Below are 27,231 nucleotides of genomic sequence, written 5' to 3' on the forward strand. Positions count from 1 at the left end.
TGTTCAAAATTGACCACTGCAGTTCTTCCGGTCTTTTTTTGTACACAAATATTGATATAAAATCATGAGGAAACTCTCCTAACTGAACAATATCACAACTTAATTAATCAGTTTACTGTACACCTTTACATGGTATGTGTATGCTTGTCAGCAATAAAATAAAATAGTTTGTGGTCCTCCAACCAATTTTTTTTTGGTCATAATTACACAGATTTTGTTATATATACATCACATGACTTAACAAAACGAAGGTCAAGAGGGACAGGCAAACAATCTGATGAGAATGTGCCTTGTCCAATCCAGCAGCAGGCAGTTTGAAATTTCGGCTGTTTTTTATTTACTTTTCTACCCTGAGATAGCCCCCTAGGGCATCTGGATATCAAATGCAAACTGACTTGATAAAAAAAAAAAAAAAAAAAAAAAAAAAAAAAAAAAAAATTGAACACTGGGCCTAACTGTATTCTGCACTAAAATCCAAAAGGAAATTTTCTATCTAAAATTACGTTTGAATAACATACTTACTGTGACCCAACTAGTGCAGACTCCGGCAGGGGTCTGACATTCCTGCCTGTGCAAACTACTATCCGCCTATGCGGAGAAAATGAAACTACGGCCGATAACCTCCCGGAAGTAGGTAACCTCCCCTTTGTCCCGCTGGTTAACGCCCTCTTTTTCTGGCAGCCATTATGACTCCTGTCCTGTGCTCTCCATACGGCTAAGTTTTTCGCATTTTCTGTCTGTCTGTCGATTCTCTGGCGTTCTTGTTTTTCTGTCAAATTTTGTCTCGAACCAGGTCACATAATTATATGGTTCGATTGGGATATCGGGCTAAAATTAAGGCGCGATCGATATCGATTCGCGGACACTCTGGGCCCTCTATTTTTGTCAGATTTTTGTCCTTGAAGAAAATAAGGAACGGGGTGTGTAGCAAGTACTCTTTAAATCATTTTAACGTACTAGCTCATGAACTAAAAAATTGTATTGAATATGCTTGCTTGACTTCTAGTCATCATGCAAATGACACATTTGCAATGTACAATAATTTACAATAAGCTGAAGTCTCTTGTCATGAGATTTAGCCCTTTTTCATTTATACCACTGCAAGGCAAAATTTGCCACTCAATATTTGTTTTAATTTCATCTTATGAGGTTTCAAGTAAGACATTTAAGAGGTTACGAAAATATATCACATTTTCATCAAACACTGTTCTGCATTTCAGCTGATCTGTGTCAAATGAGAAAAGAACACAATTAGTGGAAGTATTTGTAGACAAGAAAGTTGTCTGTTCCAGTGTACTTGGCAGCAAACATGCGTCCGTCAGGTGTGGGGTCTGAGAAAGCCAGCTGTGACTTGTGTATCATGAAGCCATACTCGAACCATTGCCTGCAAACACAGAAACAGCCACTTCACAGTTAACTGTAGTTTTTAAAAATGTTCTGACTGAAACTGTTTTAAAATTCTATTTTGTGAATAATAAATGTACATATAAGAACATTTAAGTATAACCAAACATAGTTAATCTTGATTCATTGACGACATACGCACAACATAACATGTATATGTATTTCTTTTTATCACAACAGATTTCTCTGTGTAAAATTTGGGCTGCTCTCCCCAGGGAGAGCGTGTCGCTACACTACAGCGCCACCCTTTTTTTTTTTCATGCATGCAGGACATACAAGGACATAAAAAAAAGAAAAAAAAAGAGAATGAATGTATAAAACCTTGTGATAGTTGAAATCAGGAAATGTGGGACACTTGTATGGTTTCACAAAGCAAACAGGGCAAGAAAGCAACAAACAAAAAACAGAACACTACACTGAGGATCAATGAACTGAAAGCATTGTTCACATGACAAGACATCAGAGAATATTCAAATACCTCATATATCTATTGCTATGTTAACTGCATGTACATTGTATGGTCATCTTCCATGTGACATACCTTATCAATAAGGTCATACTTTTTTTTATTTTATTTTATTTTTTTTAAATTCTACAAGTTTTTATGAAAATGCAATCCTGCTAGAAATGTACTGAATGACAAATCTGTTCTATAATTTTTTTTGCCTTTCATATCTAGACTTCAAATATGTTGCCAATCACAGGCCATGCTTGGTTGATCTTACATTTAAAACTAAAGATTTTTGAAAGTGGTACAATAAAATCACCCTGTCGTATCCTTATAATAGGGAGGGTTTGCGGACCCACTTTTGTCTGATTTTCATGGAGATTCCCTGGTTATTTTAGCGAGAACCGCATGTGCATGTGTGTCCCTATTTCCTGTTTTTTCAAGGTCACTGAAAGCCTAATATTTTTACATGGAAATTACTGTCCCGACAAAGATTTTGAACAATTTTGGGAAGTATTTTTGCTAGTTTACAAGATATATTTGGTTTTAGAATGACACCCATTATTTGCTTTAGTCTTCTATGTTTACTTTGAGCATGTTTCTTGTAACATCTCTGCCATTATGTATTCAACAGGCATGAGATTTGGAAATTGTGATGGAGTCTGAAAGGTGGGGTCCTGGGGGCCGCAGAAGGCCCCCAGTGGGTGTCCATGGGGCAACGCGCCTGGTGGGGGTCTTGGGGCGAAGGCCCCTGAAGCTGAAGGTTTTTCTTATTTCAAACCATAAAATCAGCACTTGAGGGCCACCAATGCCTCTGAAGTATTCCAACCCATAGAAGACAAAAAATCAGTCCAATTCTTCCTAAACGTAAGTGTTTGTGTGTGTTTTCAATGCAACTCTATGTGTGTATGTGTGAAAGAGAGACAGACAGACAAAATGATTGAGAATGGGGGTCAGGGGGGGCATCGAATGTGTGCTTGTTATGTGCATTGCTTTAAATACAACTCTGTGTGTGTTAACTCACTCACTGACTCAGTACGGCCAGTCCTCTCTTCTCTAAACAGACCCCTTGAATGTCCAGTGGGTGTCTGGATGACCCAACCTTTAGCTTCCGTCGTCAGAATTGTGGTATTCTTTGTCAACATTCACCTCTTCTTCCGCTTGCAATATTTTGATGATGGTAACTGGGGTGAAACGCTGTTAACATTGTCTCTTTCGCCGTTCGTATGGAGAGAGTTAAACTCTGAGTGAGCAAGAGAGAGAAAGAGAGTGTGTGTATGTGTGTCTGGGGAATTGTCCAGGAGTTTCCTCTGAAAATGGTTGGGGTGCAGGGTGGCAAAGCCCCATGGCCAAAAATGAAATTAGTGATTTTTAAGAGGTTTTGGGGGGCCTCTCTTCATGTGTGTGTTTGTGTGTGTGTGTGTGTGTGTGTGTTCAACTAAACTATGTGTGAGGGAGAAAGAGAGAGAGAGAGCGTGAGTGCGCACACACGTGTGTATGTGGTTTCAGTTCAACTATGTGTCAACAAGAGAGAGGCAGACAGGGAGAGAGGGGAGAAGGTGGGGGAAAGAATGCATGGTGTATTTGTGTATGTGTATGCATTGCTTTCAAACTGAATTCAATAGATCTCTCTCCGTGTGTGTGTGTGTGTGTGTGTGTGTGTGTGTGTGTGTGTGTGTGGTGTTTTCAATACAACACTGTGTATATGCAAGAAAGAGAGAGAGCGACAGAGAGAGAGACAGAAAGAGGGAGGGACAGACAGAGGGGGGGAAGGTGGGAGGAAAAAGTGCAAGTTTGTATGTGTGCATGTATGTGCATTGCTTTAAATACAATTCTCTGTGTGTGTGTGTTCGTGTGTGTGTGTGTGTGTGCGCGCACGCGCGTGCGTGTGTGTGCATGTGTGCGCGCTCATGTGCGTATTATTAAGCTCTTTGTGATTGTGTGAGCGCTCATGTGTGCACATGTGTGAAGGAGAGAGAGAGAGACTGAGAAAAAAAAAAAAAAAAAAAAAAGAGTATGTGTATAGATCGTGCATTCATGTGATTTTTTTTTTGATTTTTTTTTTTTAATTACAAAGTGCGTGTGTGTGTGTGTGTGTGTGTGAGCGCTCATGCATTCAATTTAGCTCTGTGTCTATGCATGCATGCAACTTTGGTAATCTGGCTCATAGTCATAGATCTCAGATCTAAATAAACTGTCTCGCAGACTTGTCAGAAAAAGCACTGACGTCAATTGCTACAAAGTTTCTGTTTCAATCCCAACAATGTTACTTGTGCATAAAGTGGCAAACATTTGCAGCTTTTGCTGAATGAACAGTGTCAAGCAGATGTACTCACAGCCTTAAGAGCTTGACAGGGATTGAATCCCCTGCATTGGCGTTTAGTGTAAATGTGCATGCACGCATGTTTGTTGTGTGTGCGTGTGTACTCGCTGCATGTTTGTGCATGTGTGTGTGTGTGTGTGTGTTATCGCCCGCATGTGTGATTTTTACAGTGATATCAATGCATGCCATGTAGGGATTGCCTTTTGTTATCGGCATTTTGACAACTTAAATTGACCGTTAGGAAACTTTTTGCCTTCGATTTTGGTGCTCTGACAAGTCACTGGATTGCCTCTCAGGGGTCAAGAAACGATGGACGCTTTCAAAAGAGCATTCCGTTTTCATTTTTGACAGATCATCAGTCGGCAAATGATATAGAACAGCACATCAGCTTTTGGCTTTTTTTCCCTCCAGAAAACAGACGCTTTTTTTTTTTTTTTTTATGTAAATCTGAAAACAGATTTTTGTGCCTTGATGGAAGAGTTGCACCCATACAATCTGACACCAATCGCACTTGGCTTGCCAGCGACATCGATTTTGTGACTGGCGTCGCCTACCCATAAAGTTACTTTTTTGTTCTTCACTTTTGTTTTCATGGTCTTATCTTGCCAGGCCCAGTTCCACTATTTTTCACTCCTTTATCGATTTCTGCTGCAAAAATCTTATTATCCTCTGTAAGTTTTCTTATTTTGTTGATGATTGAAGACGACTGACAATATCAAGTATCTTTGCAAGTCGTGAAGCCCATGAGCGAAAGTTGTGAAATCACGACCGAATGCGGATAAGCTGAATGATGACAGAGGAGCAATGGAACACTTATTCTCAATTGGTTCGCTTATTCAAACATAGGGCATTTTAGCAAACGCTGTGGGTTTGTCTTGTCGATTGGTTGGACAACGTTCATGCAACCTTTGTCGGTTGGAACCCCCCCCCCCCCCCCCCCCCCCCCCCAGTTTTTCTCAACGGATTTACGTGAATCTCAAAAATGGCCCCTGGAGCCAATTTTCAGTCGGAAATCCGACTATAGTCGGAAAAATTTCATGCCTGATTCAAAGTAATCAAACTGACCCATTTATAAACTCCGCTGAAAAGTTGGCTGAACAAAGGCAGTACAAACTCAAAACTAGTTACAGCGGTGGGCTGCACATGTCATGATCTACTTCTTGCTCTGCAAATGATGAAAGGTCCTCCACAAAACCAGGCCTGTAAACCCTCCCTAATATGAAAGCTTTGCTTATGGGCCACACTGAATTGTTACTATAACAGTCATGAAATGACACAGTATTTCTTTGGTTGTTTCATTTATGTATCAAGAGACATGGCCAGAAAAAAGGGACAAAGTATTTCTTCTGTTGTTTCATTTCTATATTTGTAGACATGGTCAGAAAAAAAGAGCTGCCAGATTTGTAAAACGTTCTTTAAATGTTTTCCAACTGCATTTAAGAATAGTTACAGAAAAAAATTAAAGTCTACTTAATAAAAAGTTAACAAAAACGTAAAATACCCCTCCCCCCAAAAAAAATTAGTACATACTTGAAAAATAAAACTACTGTTGTCAATATAAATCGGTGAAAGTTGTGCATCACAATATTTGCCCGTCATGCACTGGATTGTGATAATTTCTTATCTGGCTCAAGTTCACTGTTTCTTTCATTATTACTGGTGCAGTTTCCATGTTCAGTTAATCCAATTATGCTGTTACCTGACACAGTCGAGGAGGCGTGAAGCAACGCCATGCTTTCGGCTGGGTCCATACACCCACAGGCGCCCAATGCCTACAGTGGCTGGCTCAGGTACTGAGGAACACAACCATGGCCGCTGAGAATCAGACAGCTCTCTTGACGGTGGTAGGATGCGGTAGCCCTGAAAGGGATTAAGAATATATAAATATATAGACCAAAGCCATACTAACAAAGAAGGGACTGTCACTCCAGTACTGGCCTGTCAAACCACACCCAATGCTGTTTCAAACACTACCCGAAAGAGATGGAAACCTATCTACAGGGATGTGCTAGCTATGCGAAAACGCGTTAACTTGCTTTTCCATTTTATCCAAAAAAACAAAACGAAAAAAAAACTGCCACACTATTTTCATCTGTCCCGACGACAATGTAAGGTCCATTTCTAATTTGTTAGTGCTGATGGAAATAACTCTTGTGCCAAACACTGTGTTACTCAGATCCTGCTGAGAGGCAATTCTGAGTCCGTTTGATGAAATCATGCGAACTTTAAATTAAAAACAAACAAATTCACTTTGAATTAAAAACAACAAAAAACAAGCAAAAATGATTCACTCCTGTCCTCAGGAGCCTACCGATGTTCCAATGGCATAATGTGGAGATATGTTTTTTACACTCAACCCAGTTTTTACAGTGAACACATAAACGGTGGTGTACGCACGTACATAGACCCCTCCTCCACTCTGTTGCAACTGATTTCATTTTCATGTTTTCAAATGCTATAACTCTCACTTGTATCAAAATGTTTTGTTTGAATGAGCACACTTGGCAAAGATGCCCTTCAAAGTCATGATGTCAAAGAAATGAAAAAAAAAGTTGACCGCTGAAACATGAGATGCATCAATTTGAGTTCTGTAAGATTTATAAAGATGCAGTGATTATTTCTTTAAAAAAATAAGCATTATAAAAAGTTGACTGTTGGAACAAGACAGATACATCACTAATTCCCCCAACTCACCCTATCCCTGCCCCCCTACCTTCTGCTACCTTTATTCATAACGAAGAAAAAAAGAAAAGAGAACATCTCCCAAAATGTAATCATAGATATCTGTTTGACAGGACATTAAACAGAATTCTTCCAGTTATTGCAGTTAAAGGGACTGTCAGCAGCCAGGTGCTTGTGTAAATCTTAAATCATTAACAAAAAGAAAGTTGTTTCACTCACTTGTGAGATTGGCTCAGCAATACAACACCCCTCAACTCGTTTCTCATCAGATATGTACAGGAATGCCTGGAGGGAAAATTAAATGAGCAGAATGCACCTGTCTTCATACATTATAAAAGGAGACAAAAGAATGCACACAAATACCTTCTTTAAATAATATAACCATCCTCCTCCCCTGTTTCTAAATATATAATTTAACTCAGTACTGATATAAAATGCTGACTCCGGTGACCAGCACACAGTCAACATCTATAATAAAATATTTCAGGAGACCAACTTAACTCTCCAAATTATTCTGTTCAGACTGAAGCAGATGAAGAAAAAAAGTATGTCATATTTCTTAATATTTCCATTGTTTACAACTGACATCCACAATTATATAAACTGTGTAACTACATTTACTACCAGATCTCTGAATTATCTGATCCAGATACCAACCAATCAATACATTTTTAAAATTTACGTTTATTCAAACACAGTTTGTTGTAAATGAACAACTGAGCAAACACTGAATGAAGTGCAGACATCTATAAACAAAACTATACACAATACACTCACATTAGCACACGCATGCACACTTGTAGTAGTTGCACACACACACACACACACACATATATATATATTGATACACGCACACATACTTTGTCAAAGACTATGCATACCACATGAACAAAAGTGTACAATTTGAATGGATAAGCCATAACCAAACCTACTGCTGATAGAACAGACGATTTTTGAGGCCAGAATTCAAAGAGGCGAGAAAGAGTCAGACTCAGAGGTTGCTAGGGAGATGTTCCAAGGCTATGGGGCTTGAAAAGAAAAAATCTCTGCAGTCTTAATTTTGATGTAACATATCAAATGAAGTCAAGTATCAGAAGAAGAGAGGAGCTGGTGAGACAGATTAAGGCATGGAAGAGCTCATAAAGATGCTCTGGTCCAGAAGCAATAACAGCAGAAAACATAACTGGATTGCTTGTGGTCTACTGTCGCAAACAAGCATCCATTGGTGAGACTGAAGAAAAGGTTTCTTTTTCTTCTTCTTCATTCATGGGCTGCAACTCCCATGTTCACTCGTATGTACATGAGTGGGCTTTTATGTGTATGACCATTTTTACCACGCCATGTAGGCAGCCATACTCCATTTTCGGGGGTAAGAAAAGGTTTAAGATTCAGCTTAAAAGATATGTCAAAATGAAGAGACAAAGAAAAACATTACGTACATATAGTCATAAGAATTATGATCTAGTTTAAGCATCATTCTTTAGCAAATGAATTTGATTTACACCTAGCATGCTTGCCTTGTAGGAGCCATGGAAGCTGAACACATGGTCTGAAAACCCCAGTTCTTGACCCATCACTTTGTTCACATCCTCCACCTGTCACAACAATTTCTGACTCACTTGTGTAAACAAAATAAGTCTATGTTATAACCCAGTGTTCGGTTGTCTGTGTGTGTGTGTGTTGTAAACTTTAACATTGCCATTTTCTCTGGAAATACTTTGTCTGCCAATACCAAATTTGGCTAAAAGAAGGAAAAAAACTCTTCACAGTCATACCAATAATAGGTTGTAAGTCTCCCGAATTTAGCCGTATTTCCGAATCATTAACAGTTTATTTTCTTGATGTTCAGTCCGGATTCCGAAACCCACTTTTATCCGTTTGCAGCTTCCCGATTGTCCGAAAGACCATGACCTCGTTTTCCTTGTTTGCAATTAAAAGCAAAGAAATACACATTCTGGACAGAACACATACAGTGACACTAACTACATTATTGACTGTTTACTGCATATGAATATTCTAAAGTGGATGCTGATTAACCCTTTTGCTGCCAGGAAAATAAGATTTCAGTGAAATCTATTTGCCAGGGCTTTTACCCCCCAAAACGGGTATAAATTTTCAAAAAATTCTGTGCTCTTTGTTATTGGAGAAAGACACATAAAGTATATATTTTCTGAAAGGTAAATGAATAAAGAATACAAAACACATGATGTTTTCCTATTTTATATATTTTTAGTGACATGCTGTTGTTTTGAAATTATTGTTTTGTTTTCTGTCACATTTCCAACTTGTTCATTACAAACAATAGTCAGGTAATTTGCATTAAAATATATTTTCTTGACAAATGGATATCTGCACACACAAAATCATACTACAATAATCACAAAACAAAACAAAAAAAATATTAATAATAAAAAAGAGATAGATACACAATGCATTGTGGCTTCTCCAAGTGATAATATGGATGTGAGGCCACGCCACCTCAGTCTCCACCCCCCTCCTCTTCACACCTCTTACATGGTCACTTTATCCAGTTCTCATCAGACTGCGTTGGCCGAGTGGCAAGAAAATCACTCACACTGTGTCCTGTTAAAAATTTGGTCACTTTGTGTCATCTATTACACCTGTACAGCCAGCATCACTTACTGATAGTCATATCTTGGCCACTCTCTTGATTGCTCCCTTTATTTTCCATCAAATCGTCCTATAAATGTTCACCACTGTCTTCTTTGAATTTACGCTTCAATTCTTTCTGAGCATCAGCTAAAGAAAGCAATCTCGGTTGATTTAGTTCGCCACGATCGCATGTCTTGAGCATGGCGTCAGTCCAACATTTTGTTGAGTGAGTGAGGAGAGGAGCCAGGCAAACACTAAGACAATAACCCAACCAAAATGTTCAAATAAAGGACTGTGTCATGACGTAGATAGTGTTTCTAGCTATGAATAGAATCTAGAAAGATTCCCCAAGCTAAATCTACCACTATTTTTATCAACAAACTGAATGCAAACCAGGGAAAAGTCAGAATATTTCGATGACATGTTATCTTGTCATTGTGGCAACGAAGCGTACATGCTTGGAATGACGAGTTATCTCGTCATATAAGCAGATTAGGGGTTAAACTAGAATGAACAGAAAAGAAAATATGAATCAACCATTTCACCACCTCCTCTACACGGCACTGGTCAGTGCAGATCTTGACAAAACATGTTCATCGCACCGATGGCAATGTCTCCTTTACTGCCAAATGAAAATAATTTCTTAAATAATCAGTGATGTGTTTACTGCATATGAATGTTTCAAAGTGGATACAGAATTAACTAGAATGAACTGAAAAAAGAAACTGAATGGAAGGTGTCTGCAGTTTCTCAATGAGTGGAAAAACAAAGCTTGTCAATCACGGATCTCTGCAGATCTATAAAAACAGACATATTGCAGTGTTTTTGAGGCAATGAGAACATCTCCTTTACCTCGGACTTGAAAGAAAATTTTTAAATGTCCAAGATATACCAGTGTAACATGATTTAAATCTCATTTTGACTTTGACTGCCACTGTCAATTTATTCCGCTAAAAGAACATGCCCAAATAATAATTTCTGAACGTCAACAGTGAACCCGCATTAGAGCAGTGGGTAAAGCCACTCATTTTCGACCCAAACATCCGTGGTTCGAATCTGCACTGAAGCCCCCCCCTGTTGAGAAGCTGTGTATAATTATGATAACGAATAGAGAACCCATTTCAACAAACTAATTTTTGATTTTTTTAAGTTTCTTTGTTTTGCTTTTTGTTGTTTTTTGGCGAAGCTGTGTTAGTGTATATAATTATAACAAACAGAAAACACATTTCAACAAACTAATTTTTCATTTTTAAAGTTTTTTTGTTTTGCTTTTTGTTGTTTTTTGGCGAAGCTGTATTAGTGTATATAATTATAACAAACAGAAAACACATTTCAACAAACTAATTTTTCATTTTTATAAGTTTTTTTGTTTTGCTTTTTGTTTTTTCATGAAGCTGTGTTAGTGTATATAACAAACAGAAACAAAACAGATTTTCATAAGTTTTTTGTCTTTCAGTGTGTTTCACACGTGAGTCTTGATTCAGGCCTTGCCTGTCTTGTTATTTTATGTATTAAAAATGTGTCATATGTCTCACCAGCTGCCATGACAATGTGGTTTGTGTCATACACTGACAACTTGGAAGACATGGATTTGATCTCCATCTGAGATAGGGTTTCCTTCTTGCCCTAAGCTGTCTCCCAATCAGAGATGAGTATGCTGTACTATGGGCTCAAATGGGACCACACAGTTGAGGGTCATCCACTTCACTCCTGAGTCTTTGGGAGTGTTGCTCAAATTTCTTGACCAACACTGCTAGTGTCTGATTAGATCTATGAACTTATCTGATGCCATGATATCTTAATAATTATGAGAGTACAGCCCTGTCAAGCAGTCGCAAATCTACACAGACCCCCACCACATCCCCCAACTCCCATCATCATCAAAACACAAAAATCAGAATGTCCCAAATCTGAAGCACAAAAAATAACAAAATACCCTCTACCTGCCGCAAGTCAGAGAAAAAAAGAAAAAGAAAAAAAAAAGAAAAGAAAAAAGGTGTCACAAAATATCACATCGTCCATTGCAATGGTTTTCATGCAATGAAAATGTGTCATAAAACATCAAAACAGTCTTCAGGCAGTGAAAATGTGTCACAAAATGATAAAGACAACAGGGGCACACAAAATACTGATTGTCTGCAGTCATTTTATCAATTCTTCTGTAGCAAACTAGTTTGAAACAAAAATTCTATTCATAATTTTACTCACTGTCAAGAAGAAAATTATGTATCAATAAATGAATTTTTTTTTTGGTTTTCATTAAAGCTATTAATCAACAAATTGTACAAAGCAGATTAGATCTTACAAGAGAGAGGCAGACAGAGAGACAGAGCGCATGCATGTATGTGTGTGGTCACATGCCTGTTTCTGAGGGGTCCCTAGAATCAGAATAAGATAAAGCCATCCGAAATGGTGTGCAATGCCAGTAATTAATAAAAGCATCTTACCTTCTTCACCATAAAGCGCTGATCGTCTGGCAGCACAATGATCACCCGGCTTCCATTGTCCAGGAAATCTTTGATCACCCTTTCTTTCTTCCAGCCCTTCAGTTTCAAAATAATGGAAGGGATTTATCAAAGTGAATAACTGATGTGTGAAACATTCTAACCAGCAACATATCATAGTGTAATATGATGCACTTTCATGTCTTCAATTTCTGATCTGCAAAACATTAAATGTTTAACTGTCAGTGGAGCAATGGATAAGCGGTAATGCTCCCAACAAGGAAGTGAGTCTCAATGGCGTGTTCCACATATGGACCTGGACATTTACTCACCCCTCACTTAACACTGAGTGGTGATCTGGGTGCTAGTTGAGACAATAAACTGAGGTTATATGTGCATTTAGTGCAAGTAAAACAACCCATGCAATAAAAGGTTTGACTTTGACAAAATTCTGTAAATCCACTTAACAGTAAAACATACACACTTGCAGGCAGAAAAAAAAGGAAAAATGGCACTGCACGGTGGACTTGTGCTCTTCCTGGGGAAAGCAGCCCCACTGTCAGAGAAATCTGCTGCACTGAAAAGTAATACAATGCAATCAGAAGGAAGTGGAAGAAAGTTTGACTTCCAATGCAAGGACAGAGAAATCGACCTCCAGTCCAGTCTGCCTCTAGTCTTTTCAGCAAGTTTCAACCAAAAATGAATAAGTGAAAGCGGAAAAGATGGGTCTACTTTAAAGCTACAATTCGTGTGGAGTGATAAAAGTTTACATTTACTGATTTAGCAAATATTATTAATGAAAAAACAAAATAAAAAGAACATTAGTAATAAAATATTTATTTTGCATCAGTGAACTCTTGTGACTGAATAAAATTCAAGTTGCTAACTAATTTATTTCTAATTAAAAAAAAGAAAAAAGTGAAGCACCAGCTGGTATGGATATGTGGACACTGATCAGACAGACTGTATATACATATACGAAAGAATAAAACCAAACAAAAACCAAACACATGAATAAAGACTAGTCTGAGACAAGACACACATCTGATTATTCTATCATCAGTATACACAAATTTTTTTTTTTTTTTTTTAGAAAGAGACAAGAGAGAACTTGGAAGGTTGAGAAATTATTTTCAGACTGCTCCAAGTCCCAAGACTGCTGCAAATCCAAAAAAACTCAAGGCTGCTGCAAGTCCCAAAATAGGTTTTGCCCCCACAAGTCAGCAAGGTAGTTATGCATTATATTTTTCAATTGGTCAACTTTCTCACACTGCCTACACCGTACAGAAGACACCTAGCAATCAGTGGACCAACAAAATGTGACAACAGTCTCTCTCTCCACTCACGGTAAACTTGAGGGCAGTGACAGCACTCAGGTGAAACTTCCAATGGGTCGCTTCATCCGCTGCATCTCCAGGGCTGTACACCATGCCACAGATCTTGCACTGGGTGGCCCCAAACTGCTCCTGCCCAGCATCCTGCACCAACATGCTTACATATGTAGTGTCACTTGGGCTACAGGTAGTATCATATCGATAATGATTTGCTTTTTGATTTGATAAGTGATGTTATTTAATTCAGTATTTTCAGGATGTTCATCATGTTGATTGTCCTATTCTAATCCATCCTTCCTTTGCACATTCTTTTCTTCACACACACACACACACACACACAAGCGAACTGGTTTAATTAATCCTGCCTGTGTACATCCCTTTTCTCCAAGCACACATCCACAAGCATACACTCACAAACACTTGAATGCACACAAACATGCACACACATAATGTCTAATATCACTTAAAATGAAAAGATGTTACACTAAAGAAAGTTATATGAACTTTGCTATTGCTATGTTAGGCATCATATGTTTACTATGAATGGGGTTTTGTTGGAATATAGGAATATGTCCAGACTTTGTGTGGTTCTGGAGCAAATGCATGTTGCCTTTTTGTCAACATGACAATTTCTCTTCAGAGAAAATAAAGTATTCTTGTATCTTATCTTGTATTATATTACTTTTTATCACAACAGACTTCTTGTAAAATTTTGGCTGCTCTCCACCTGGCATCAGGAGTGTGTCATCACAGTTCAGACCCACTTTTTTCCTGTCTGCAAATGTATTTGTTAAAGTTAACTATCAATGTGATTTTTCTACAATATTTTGACAGGGATGACTCTTTTGTTACCATGGGTTCTTTCAACCATGAAGTATATGCTGCATACAGGACAAATCTGTGAGGTGAGAATGGTTTAACTTTGTTTTGAATACAAGTGAGAGGAGAAAGGGACAGAGAAACAGAGATGGAGAGGGACAAAATTTCACAAAAATCAATAAGAAACTCGGGAGAAAGGAAGAAGAGAGAGAGAGATGAGACAGACAGGAGAGACAAGAATGAAATATCAAACTGGAAAAAATAAAATAAATACTGCAATTTCTCTACATCAATGCTGATTTAAGTTATTTTATCTTACCAATATGAGCTGCCTGTCATCTCCTCTGGAAACAATGAACTTTTTGTTCAGTGGGGAATCTTTTGCTATGCCTGAGGTACTCGATGAGCTGCAAAACAAATGGAAGGGTATTAGCAGATAATTTTGTTACTGTGTTTCTAACACTGTAGTAACAGCAAAACAAGCTAACTAAAGGTTATTACTAGTAATATTAGCAGATATGTTACTGTGTTCCCAACATTTCTGTATATCACTGAAAGTCACAGATGTTGCAATGACATTTTCTCAACCAAACTGACACTCATCTTAAAAAAACAACAACCCAACCCCCCCCCCCCCCCCCAGAAACTATACCTAACAAGTAACTAAAAGTCTTTTGCATTTTGGAGGTTAAGAAAGTGTGAGATGGAGGGATTCGGGTTTAAAAAAAAATTTATATTGTAATGACAAGACAATGCTACTGTTAGTCCCTTACTGAGCTTCTGATCAATTGTTGTCATGACCTTTAGTAATAAAGCTAAATTACATCTATCTTTACTGTTTACATATACACAAAAACTTGGAACATGTTAAAGAAATCTACAACTATAAGAAACATCTGTGCATATTAAACAATCAAAATTCAAAGACAATACAAGACTGTTTATAAGTTAATTATACAATGATGAATACCTCACCTGCTTTCTACAGCTGCCTGTCTCCGGTTGAACTGTTTCTGTGAAAAGATGGAGTAAAACTTTCCATGGTGAGCTTCGTCCACAGAAGAAACCACCGATTGTTGTGTGCCAGTACTGCTTGAAGACTGCTCTATGGGCCCAGACAAGTCTGATGCCATTGACTCATTGTCAAAACCAAACAGATTCTCAGAACTAGATTTGTCTGATTCCTTGTCAAATTTTTTGTTGCTCACGGTCATTGACATGGGCATCAGCTCTGAGCTGTCCTGATATGAGATGCCTTGAGTCGATGCTTTTCTGTTCCACTTTGGAACATCACTGAGGTCAGGAGTCTTGCCATTGGATCTGGAGTCTTGAGATTCCCTACGGATAGCAGACTCAGATATTTCTGGTTTTCTCTGGACCATTGTTTTCATTTTGGATGTCTTTTTATTCAGCGACTGCTTAGTCTTTGCATTTGCTCGTTTGTCGGATACTGTCTTCTTACAGGTTGACTTGCCAGACCGTCCATTGACAGATCCTCGAACAAACTTGAGGTCAAAACCTTTTCGAATAATGATGCCTCCGCTGGCCTTTGATGCTGATGCTGGGGACTTGTATTTGAAGAACTTGCGAGGCTTACCAGGTGTAACACTCTCAAGAAGTTCATCATCAGATGAATCCTGTGGTTCTTTTGGTGACTTTCTTGATACATTCAGTTTTGCTTTTGGCGGCACTGATTTTTTCCGTTGACAGTTTCCATTAGTTTCTGAAGTGGTCTTTGTGCGTTGTTTTGTGCCGTTATGGTAGATATTTTTTATTGGAGACAAAGCAAGCCGATGTGTTGTAGTATCTTCACCATTCCTTTTGCCAGTGCTTGACCTGGTAGACATTCTGGTAGAACTTCTTGACCTGGGGGTTGTCACAGCAACCTGGGATTGGTGTGCAACACTTGAATTATCAGTATCTCCAGATGGCTTTGTTAACACCAACTTCTTCCTGCTGCCATAGAAGGATGTGGTTCTGAAGCGTGGTGATTCATCATCACTGTTGATCAGAAGGGGGCCTTTTGGAGATGATGATGGACTTCCTCCTGGCAGGCTTCTCAGCTTCTTGGGTGGGGAAGGTGACACCTCACACAGTTGCCTGGATATAGTTGAACAAACTATCAACTTACACAGCACCTTTAAAACTCATCACTTTTGGTGGACTCATAGTAATAGTATAACCCCCCACCCCCTAAATCCTTCAATTATTTAAGCTGCATGCAGAGGCCTGTCTCACTGCAACTGAACATACTGTGATTATTTGAACAGATCAACACTTGATCTCTGACTTTCGTTTTCAATGATGCATATATGACAAAACCTATCAATAAATTATTGTACCAGGTTTGATGAAGATGTACAGTGACTGACACATATTTCCCCTTAGTTTATGATTGATACTGAAACTGACCTGTTATGCTATTTAGCTTTGTAGACTTATGGCCATGATAGGGTCTTTGCTATCACTATAACCAGTCACCATACCAAGTGTAATAAAAATATGATGCAAGATGTTTTCATTATTCTATCAATTCATGCTGAGTGATGAGTGTATTCCTGGACTTGCTTTCAGACTGGATAGTCACATCTGTGAGCTTTTTATTGCAAATTGTTACCTTGTCTTCTCACAGTCATACTCAGTAGCCACAAATTCACCTCGGTAATGGCCAGAAAGCTCTTTAAGTTTAATATTACTATAAGTATATTAGTCTCAACTTATCATTGATTATAACAAAGTGATAAAAAAATTACTTTTGATTTAAAAGTAAAAAAACATGTAAATGTTTTATAAATTTATTTTGAAAGCATAACATGAATTAGTAACTGATTATACCACTCAATATTTATTAACCAATTTGACTATACCAATCTTAACATATAATTGATTGGAACAAAGTGATGTTCTTGTGCTAAATAAAATTCATTTTCTTATATCAATCATTTTCAAAACTTCCAAATAGCAGTCCTGTATGAATTTTCTCACTCTAAATATTCCAAATAAATCTCAGAATAGAACACTTCATTCTGCTTTATTTTCTATTACCGTTTTCTTGTTGGCCTTTGTTCCTGCATCTGTCTGCGTATCATTTCTCTTGACATGGTCATGATAGGTGGTATCTGGAAAGATATCAACCTTGTAAGACATGCACACACAATGAAAACAGCACATCTGATGGTGAAATACAAGCTTTGGTAGTATAATCCTGTTGGGCCATTAAGTGATCAAAATTACACACACCACTGTAGCTAAATAAAATTCAAAGAATAAAACTTGGTTAATTGCTTTGCCTTAGGATAGTATCAGTAGTTCATGTCAATATCTAATGTTAGCAACAAATAGTGTGTTTATCATAATAAAGATCTCTTAATCTTATGCACGGGTCTATTTTTGACACATTAGTTGAATAACTAGAAGCATGTTTTCAGGCAAATTTGTATCTTTTTTTCTTTTGCAAAATGTTTTTTTTAACTGTCCTGTTTGTATAAAACAGACCCCTGGATAGTCTGCGGCAATTCTGGATCTTGCGCATGCGCATCAAACTTTCTCCCAAATTGTGAGCGATGCCAAAGGCGATCAACTGACAAAAGTAGCAAACAATGAAACATGTGCAACCTTGACACTTTGTCTCTTCAGTCCCTGCATTTGTGGACCCAAGAGGCTTTGAAATCATTCTTACACATAAGGAATAAGACAATGGAGAGCTCATGTAATATATTTTGTGTGTGTTTTGTGGTCAGTGATGAACATGAAAAATGATTTCTGATTTGCGTTTGATCATTCCACTTTCAATATCTCAGTCAACTGGGTAAGGTTTGTTAAAAAAAAAAAAAAGCAAAAAAAAAAAAAGCTCTTCAACTTTTTGTGTTCAAGTAACAAAATCACCAACGTTTTGTTTCACAGTCTGAACATTATTGTAATGTTGTTTGGTTGACTGCAACCAGTGCAAGATGTACACGTGGTATCTGTATGCATAAGACTTTCATGCGTGTGATACAGAGAGGAAATACAACATTCACCATCATCCTTCCCCCCAGGAGCAACAAATTTTCAACTGTCAACCTATTCTCCATGCGGAACATTGTGGTTTTCACGGTTTGCTATTCCTCCATTTATTCAGTTGATAGCTTCCATAACCAAACACTGCAAAAATCATTCTGCCATCCTATGCACAAAAAGAAAGCTAAAATATGAAGCAAAGTGTTGAAAAAACAAAGTTTGCTGTTTGCACATTCTGCATCTCTCAAGCCAATCAGCTTCCAGGATATAGATCATATGATGCGCCTCGATAAGTTTAATGTAAATATGGAACTCTTCTGGGGTCTCTGTTTGCTGTGCTCCAGTATGACTTTCTAGTAATCTTTATTAAACATGGTACACATACAACATTAAAATAACAAATAAACTGTAAACCTGTCTCAATAGTCAAAACTGTACTTTGATAAACTGCTCATATCAAAATACTCAAGCTTTTGATCTGCCACAGTGGTAAAGAGTTCAGTGTTGCCGACTGCCTGCAGGATCTTTTCGCTGGTGGCCAGCTCCATGTGTGATGTGGCAAAATCCACCTTAAGTTGTGCAAGTTATTATCACCTTAAGAATTACTATGCGTGAGTTTATTTCAAATTGAACACTGCAGCAGTAAATCTTAATTCTGAAATAAATATCGCAACTTTTTTTCTTTTTTTTTAAAGTCTTTTCTAGCCCGCCATGGCGTTCTTTACGTAACCTGCTAAAAAGTGCCAGCAAATAAAAATGAACAGAGTTCGACAAGTAGATTTGTTATGTTGCACTGCTAAATTCGAGAAATAGGTGCTGCAGCGTAAATATTTCACAAAAACCCACTATGTCGATGGAACAAAAATAGTTGTCCATCTGTCCGAGCTGCGGCAAATGAACGCGAAATGGAGTGTCTGACTTCGATTTGACATTCACAAAGTTTATTCAATTGACTAATAACTTTACTTGTAAACGTATCTGGTTGCATTTGTTGAAATGCATATGAACTCACCAGCGTTTCACTTCAGTCCGTAATATCTGCAAGAAGCGATAAAATTTTGCCACTCGTTACTGCGCCAAAATGTGTTAGTATTTGCCGCCACCATGTAATCCACGAAAGTAACACTGGTTTCGATTGGCTTTGCACTGTACCGGAAGTCACTGAACGGCCTACATCTAGGAAAATCGGAAATCCTCAGAAAAGTCAAAGAATACCGAAAAGAACAGGTACAAGGCCATCACACCATCGATCGCAAGTCTAACATGAAAGGTAGAGCACGATGCTTTGCAAATCAAACAAATATCGGCATCATTTCCAAACCAACATTGCGCAAATTTCTTCAAAACGGAACAGTCTCTGTGGGCCTTTCCAAATACAATAGACTGAGCAACACACTAGACGCCACGTTCTTGGCATCAGAGATCTTTTCCCATCCCTCTTGCGGCCAGTCAGTGGCGGCTGTCTGTGTTTGTGTGTATGTGTGGGTCTGTGCGTTTGAGTGCGTTTGTGAATGCGCGAGAGTGAAAGTGTACACAAGTGTCAGGAGAGATATGTGTACGTGTGTGTGTGTGTGTGTGAGGGGAGGTGGGAGTGCGGGGGGAGGTGGGGTAGAGGATGAGGTATGTGAGTGTATGCATGCCTACACTGTGGGAGCAACAGAATATTGGAACGTATATATATATATATATATATATATATATATCTTTGTATGTACGTGTGTGGGGTTGGGGGTGGGAGATATGGGCGAATGTGTGTGTGCTTGTACAAGTAAGTGTTCATCTCTGTGAGTGTGTGTTTGTGTGTGTGTGTGTGTGTGTGCTGTGGAAGCTGCGATACGTAGACTAGAAATGAGTGTGTGGAGGAGGGGGTAGAGGAGGTGCAAGGTAATGTGTGTGTGTGTGTGTGTGTGTGTGTGTGTGTGTGTGTTGGAGCTCATGTACGTTTATATGTATTTGACTGTGCTTTCATATGTGCTTGTACAAGTAAGTGTTCATCTCTGTGAGTGTGTGTTTGTGTGTGTGTGTGTGTGCCGTGGAAGCTGCGATACTTAGACTAGAAATGAGTGTGTGGAGGAGGGGGGTAGAGGAGGTGCACGGTAATGCGTGTGTGTGTGTGTGTGTGTGTGTGTGTGTGTTGGAGCTCATGTACGTTTATATGTATTTGACTGTGCTTTCATATATGTGAAACTGCATGTTTGGTGCATTTCTGTTATGCATGTGTGGGTGTATGTGTGAATGTGTGTCTTCATATTTTACATTTATTCGCTTATTTATCACCATTGTTGTCTTATTTATTTATTTATTTATGTTTTATTATTATCATTTTATTAGTATTACTAATATTATTACTACTACCTTTTTCTATATTATAATTATTATTTATTTATTTATTTATGCAAGCTTATCTATTATTTATTCCCCCGTTGTTGTTGTTGTTTTTTTTTTTTTTTTTTTTTTTTCTCAAGGCCTGACTAAGCGCGTTGGGTTACGCTGCTGGTCAGGCATCTGCTTGGCAGATGTGGTGTAGCGTATATGGTTTTGACCGAACGCAGTGACGTCTCCTTGAGCTACTGAAACTGAAACTGAAAAACTGAACGTTTACGGTTTCCTTTCTACTTTCGGTTTTCTGATCCCAAGACTCCAGTCTGCATTATTGTCGACAAGATTGGATTACTGCAATTCTCTTTTGGCTGGCCTTCCCAAATACCTGTTAGACAAACTTCAACGAATTCAGAACAACGCTGCCAGACTCATTTGCAGAGCTTCTAAATTTGGCCATCTCCTCTCCTTCAGTCTCTCTCCACCAGTTGCATGTTTCTGATCGAAATTCTACTCTGACATTTTCAGCAGTCAACGGATCTGGCCCAAGGTATCTTTCTGAACACTGAGCTCCCTTCTTCCTCTGATACTCAACTTCTCGGGATACCTCACGTCAGAAGTAAGACCTACGGACACAGATCATTTTCAATCGCCAAAGACGGAGAATAAAAGTCTCCAATGGGTCTGTGAGCCATGTACTGAAGGCAGAGTTGAAGGGCAAACCAGTCTGGAAGCAAAAATAGATAGAATGATGACAATGTTTTCCCAAAGACTCGAAGCAATAGAGAAAGAAATTGGGGGAAAAAAACAAGAGAAGAAAATAGAAGAAATTGTGGATAGAAAACTGACAGAAGCCCTCGCAGAAAGGGATGAAAAAGAGAAGGGAAAAAACAACATTGTAATTGTTAATCTGAAAGAAAGTGACAAGACTAGCACAGAAGAAAGGAAAGAAGATGACATGGATGAAATCATGAAAATAATAGGAAGATGCCATGTGACAGTGGATAAAAGAGAACTGACAAACCCAATCAGGTTGGGAAAACAAGGGGGGAAACAGACCTAGAATGTTGAAAGTGACTGTGACCACAGAAAGTAGAAAAAAAGAAATCATGAAAAAAACAACAATGACAAATCAGGGAATCAGTGACTCTAAGAAAAGGGTGTACATAAACAATGACATGACACCAATAGAAAGACAAAAATTCAAGGATCTACTGACAGAAAAAAGAAGAAGGAAGAATGGCCAAAAGGGAAAAGGATTTAATTACCAGAAATGGCCAAATAGTCAAAAGACTAAAGATTGTGTTCTCTTACATAGTAATGTAGATAGCCTCTCCAATAAGATAGAGGAACTCAAGATAAGAGTAGGTGAAATAAAACCACATGTTACTGGACTCACAGAAACAATTCCAAGAAAACAGAACAATAGATTCAGTATTAAAGTGCACTGTAATATCCCAAATTATGATATATTTACTAATACCAACGAAAAGAGAGGTGTGGCCCTGTATGTACATAAATCTTTAAAAGCACAAGAATGTCCTACATTAACAAATTTTATTTTTAAAGAAAGTGTATGGTGCAAATTTGAAAGTGCGAATGATGAGAGAGTTTTAATGGGGTGTATAAACAAAAGTCCACATTCATGAGAACAAAACACAGAAAGATTATATAAACTATTAAAGTCCAAAGAAATAACAAAATTCAACAAAATATGTATTATGGGAGGTTTTAATTATCCAGCTATACAGTAGGATGGTACTTGGACAGGCTCTTCAGACAATAAATTTATTGAATGTTTATGTGATGCATACCTGATACAAAAGGTGTCAAAACCAACAAGAACTAAACTAGGTCAAAAACCCAGTATTGTGGATCTGGTAATAGTAAATGAAAACAATTTAGTACCAGATATCAACCACCTAGATCCCCTGGGAAAGAGTGACCATGATATGTTGGTTTTTCAGTTCCACATTTCATTGGTGAAGGAAAAAGCAGAAGAAAGTATAAACTTGATTTAAAAAAGGGAAACTATAATGGAATGAGAGAAATGATAAATAAAGTGGACTGGGCATCAATGGATTGGGATGGAAAAGACGCGAACCAGTGTTGGGATGACTTAAAGACTATACTTCACAAAACTATGAATATATATATGCCAAAAGTGTCAAATAGACAGGAGAAAAAAAATCAAACCCTCATGGATGAACAATAAAGTAATGAGAATCATCAGTGAGAAATATAAATTGTATAAGCATTTCTTAAGAGCTAAGTCAGGTCACTCCTATCTGGGCTACATCAAAGAAAAGAATAAATGCTGCAAAATCATTAAAAAAAAGCTTAAAAAAAAAAAAAAAGATTATGAAAGAAATTTAGCCAAAAAATGTAAGCAAAGTCCTAAAATATTTTGGAAATATGTACAAGAAAAAACAAAACTTAGTACAGGAATAGGGGTACCGAAAAAAGGAGATGGAAGCTTAGCAGAAAATGATATATAGAAAAAGCATCAACACTTAATAAATTCTTTGCAAGTGTGTATACTAAAGAGACTTTGACAAATTTACCCGACCTTGGAGAAAGCTCCAGGTCGGGAAACGTTAATATTTCTGACCTAAGACTCACTCCACTGGCAGTAGAAAAGAAGTTGCATGCCTTAGACCCCTATAAAGCACAAGGACCAGACAAAATACCCTCAAGAATATTAAAGGAATTGAGCAGAGAGTTAGCCCTTCTTTTGAGTATGATTTATAATAAATCACTTGAATCTGCTTGCCTACCGAAAGATTGGAAAATGGCTGAGGCAACAGCTATATATAAAAAAGGGTCAAAACATGAACCAGGAAACTTCAGACCAGTGAGTTTGACTTGTATTGTGTGTAAGATTTTGGAGTCCTTTATCAGGGATGCTATAGTATCACACATGACAGCAAACAATCTGTATGCAGACTGTCAACATGGTTTTAGACAGAGAAGATCGTGTACAACACAGCTCCTAGAAGTAATTGAAGATCTCACAAAAAAGATAGCTATGGGTAAACCTGTAGACATAATTTATTTAGACTTTAGAAAAGCATTTGACTCTGTACCACATCAAAGACTTATATTAAAATTAGCTTTGTATGGTATTACTGGAAACATACTGAACTGGACAAAAAACTTCTTGTCAGAAAGAACACAGGTAGTTAGAATTGGAGAAAAAATGTCAACAAATGAAAATGTTGTTAGTGGTATACCACAAGGTAGCATACTTGGCCCCTTGCCTTTTACAATATACATAAATGACCTTCCTGAAAGTGTAGAAAGCAAATGCAAAATATTTACTGATGATACTAAACTTTATGGCAATGCACAAAATAATACTACACTACAAAAGAACTTATATAAGTTACAGGACTGGACTGATAGATGGAATCTATATTTTAACGTATCAAAGTGTAAAGTAATGCACATGGGAAGAAAAAATCCAGAAAACAAATACCATATGATGATAGAAGACACCACACAGGACATTGAAAAATGTCAAAGTGAGAAAGACCAGGGCATAATTTTTGATAATAAACTATCATTTGACATACATATACAGAATATAATAAATAAAGCCAACTGGGTGATAGGAATAATTAAGAGAACATTTACCTGTTTAGATAAAGATATATTTCTTAAACTGTATAAAGCATTGGTTAGATCACAAGTGGAATATGGTAATATTGTGTGGCACCCATACCTCAAGAGACAATCTATAGCTATAGAAAGGTACAAAGAAGAGCAACTAAGTTATTAAAAGAATGCAAATCTATGAGCTATCAACAGAGACTTATATACTTAAATCTGCATTCATGAAAGGGTAGAAGGCTAAGAGGGGATTTAATAGAAACATACAAAATGTTAAATTGCTATAATGAAGTCAATGTGAATAATATTTTTAGAATGTCAGATTATGAGAGTACAAGAAATTCAATGATGAAAATTTGTAAAGAGCACTCTAATACTAACCTAAGGAAAAATTCATTAGCTAATAGAATTGCACATATATAGAATGCACTACCTATCGAAACTTAACTTGCACAAAATACTAATGTGTTAAAAAATCATCTTGACATGAACATCAATTTAAAATAAAAATTTATTGACTTTGACGAGTGATTTACAGTACGTTTAAAAGAAAACATATATGTATCCCACAAATAAAAGGAGACCGATATTGAAGGGGACATAAAAAAGGCCAGGAGGCCTAGGCAGTCAAATGCCAGTCCCTACACTACTACTACTACTACTAAAGACGTGGAAGAAGCTCCTAACCTCCGTCATTCTGACTCCCTTGCCTCTTTCATATCTGGTCTCAAAACTCACCTCTTCCCTCAGCAATAAATTTAGTTATGGCAGGTCCACTTCTCTGCATATGGTATGCTTGACTGTGTGTGTATACAAAATTATGCATGGATTCACATGCATGTGAATGAATGTGTATTTGTGTGTGTTTGTATGTTTGATCGATCGCGCGCACGTATGTGTGTGTGCATGCCTGTGTCTGTATGTGTGCGTCTGTTTGTGCATGTGTGTGTTTGCTATGTGTGTGCCTGTGTGTACGTAAGTGTGGAGGGCAGCTGCTATGTGCATATGTATGTTAAAATGTATGCAGTGGGGGTTGGGAGGGGGAGTGGGGGGGGGGGGGTGTTTGTGTGTGTGTGTGTGTGTGTGTGTGTGTGTGTGTGTTGTTAGTCACAGTTTGGTGCGTATACATAACATTGATATAATGTGTTCTGTTAACAAAAGTGTTTTGTAGAGTGCCTGGAGCAGATTTTTTCTGGATAGTGTGCTGAAAAATATCCATTATTATTATCATTATATATATTTTTTAATTATACTATTATTATTATTATTATTATTATCATCATCATCATCATTCTCTCTCTATATATAGATATACTCATATATATATATATACATATATATATATATATATATATATATATACACACATATATATACATATATATATATGGTGTGTTTGTGTGTGGAATAAATTATACCCTTCTGGTAAGCATGGTAAATGACTGATGCTGGCTGGCTGCCAGAAGAAGCAGCTACCTTGAACATCATGATAATTGGCTGCTTATAATCCCATTTCATCACCAGTGTTTGACCATGATATTTTAAATCATAGAGTATATGTATTTAAAATCATCATTAGCATTTTATCGATAGTCCTTTCAGTCAACTTACTATAAATGCCATGGCATCGAAACTGCCTTGTTGTGTGTGGTTAATGTGATCTCCTTCTGGCCTCTGGTAGTGGCTGTGTGTTGGTTTTTCCACTGCTTGCCCTGTTGGCAGCATTTAATACCACAGACCATGGCATCCTTGTTACATGGTTGTGTTCAACTTTTGGCTGCTCTAGCATGGTCCTGGATTGGTTAACTTGTAGCACACAGTCTGTCCTTGTTGGTCATGGACCCACGCCATCTGTGTCATCTGTGTTGATGTATGGGGAGTGCCACAGGGTTGTTTTGCCCCCTTTGCCCCTTTGCCCTCCCTCATCCCCCCCCCCCCCCCCCCCCAACACTTTAAAAAAACTTTTTTTTCCTATGTACACGCAGACTCTCAACCTTGTCATTTTGCCAGTCAGGCCATTCATAACATTTCTTTGCAGACAATTCCCAGCTCCACAACTATATTGTTCCATAAGACCTTCCAACTCTTGTCTTTGAAGGCATTTTATTGATGTGGTTGAATGGACGGACAAGAACAAGCTGAAGGTAACTGAGGGATAAAACAAAAACAAAAAAACTAACAAAAAACCAACCAACAAACAACAACAACAAAACAACAGCAAAAAACAACAACCCCAAAACCTGAACTTACTGCAATTGTCACCAAACCAAAGATTAACCAGGTCACTTCTACCCAAATGTCCATCTCTGGCTGTGACATACTATCTCCCAGTTTGTAAGAAACATTGGCTTCTGTTTAGCTGAAATATTCTCCATGGATACATATAACAAACACATGTGCTGCACTCTGCTTTGCTCTGTAAGTTACATAGACTGGGCAAAATTCATCTCTTCCTTCCCATTACTGTTGCCAACAAACTGTTTGTTTCTTTCATACTATCTTGATCAGATTGCTGTAACTTTATCTCTTAGTTGGTCTTCCTGAAAACAAACTAAAATACATGCAACATTTTCAGAATCATGAAGCCCAACTCATGCTCTATAAACTCAGGAATGAGAATGCAACAATAGTGCTCAGAACACTTAACTGGCTTCCTGTTAAGGCTAGAATCCCATGAAAAAGTTTTTCTCTACTTTCAGTGTCTCTATCACAACAATATGCCACCATATCTTTCTGAACTTTTCCATCTACTGTACATGCTTCAAGGATTCCATGCTCTCTTGACAACTCTCTGCTTTTAGTTCCTTCATTCTCCCTCGAGACCTTCGGTAAAAAGTCTTTCTCTTTGGCCCCACTGTCTAGAAATATCAGTCCCCTGTCCCTGAGAAATTTCAAGATCTTAAAGACCTTTTTGAATTTCACCTCTTCTGATGCCTGCAACAATGCAAATGTGTACTGTTGTTTCTGCTTGCTGTGTATGTTGTTGAGATGTTGTGTGGAGGTGAGGGAGGGAGAGTGACTGATTTCTAAGTATTGTGATTTGAGCTGTGCATTTTTTGGGCGTTGTGATGTATGTAATTCATTTCAAGTACTTCGATTCACATTTGGTTTTAAGTATTGTGATATGTTTTTTTCATGTATTGTGATATTGGTGTTATGATATGAAATTTCATCATTTAGGTATTGTGATGTTTGATATGCATGTGCTGTGCTTATATTTGTAAGTTGTCATTT

General features: G+C 37.7%; 1 protein-coding gene across 2 annotated transcripts; it reads right to left on the bottom strand.

Annotated features, from left to right (window-relative positions):
* Positions 1-658: 658 nt before the first annotated feature.
* Positions 659-19,191, bottom strand: LOC143279996 (uncharacterized). 2 transcript variants are annotated; one of them, XM_076584404.1, is made up of 10 exons: positions 19,079-19,191; positions 17,113-17,186; positions 15,043-16,167; positions 14,387-14,474; positions 13,261-13,392; positions 11,918-12,013; positions 8,375-8,452; positions 7,077-7,142; positions 5,875-6,035; positions 659-1,384 (listed from the first exon to the last, which is right to left on the bottom strand). In XM_076584404.1, the coding sequence occupies exons 2-10, from the start codon at positions 17,172-17,174 to the stop codon at positions 1,252-1,254; spliced, it is 1,941 nt and encodes a 646-aa protein (XP_076440519.1). In that variant the 5' UTR covers positions 17,175-17,186; positions 19,079-19,191; the 3' UTR covers positions 659-1,251. The 2 variants fall into 2 exon arrangements, with proteins under 2 accessions (XP_076440519.1, XP_076440518.1); XM_076584403.1 differs by lacking the exon at positions 19,079-19,191 and adding an exon at positions 18,087-18,119.
* Positions 19,192-27,231: the final 8,040 nt, after the last annotated feature.

This window comes from Babylonia areolata, chromosome 3, assembly GCF_041734735.1.
Source record: "Babylonia areolata isolate BAREFJ2019XMU chromosome 3, ASM4173473v1, whole genome shotgun sequence".
NCBI classification, from domain to species: domain Eukaryota; kingdom Metazoa; phylum Mollusca; class Gastropoda; order Neogastropoda; family Buccinidae; genus Babylonia; species Babylonia areolata.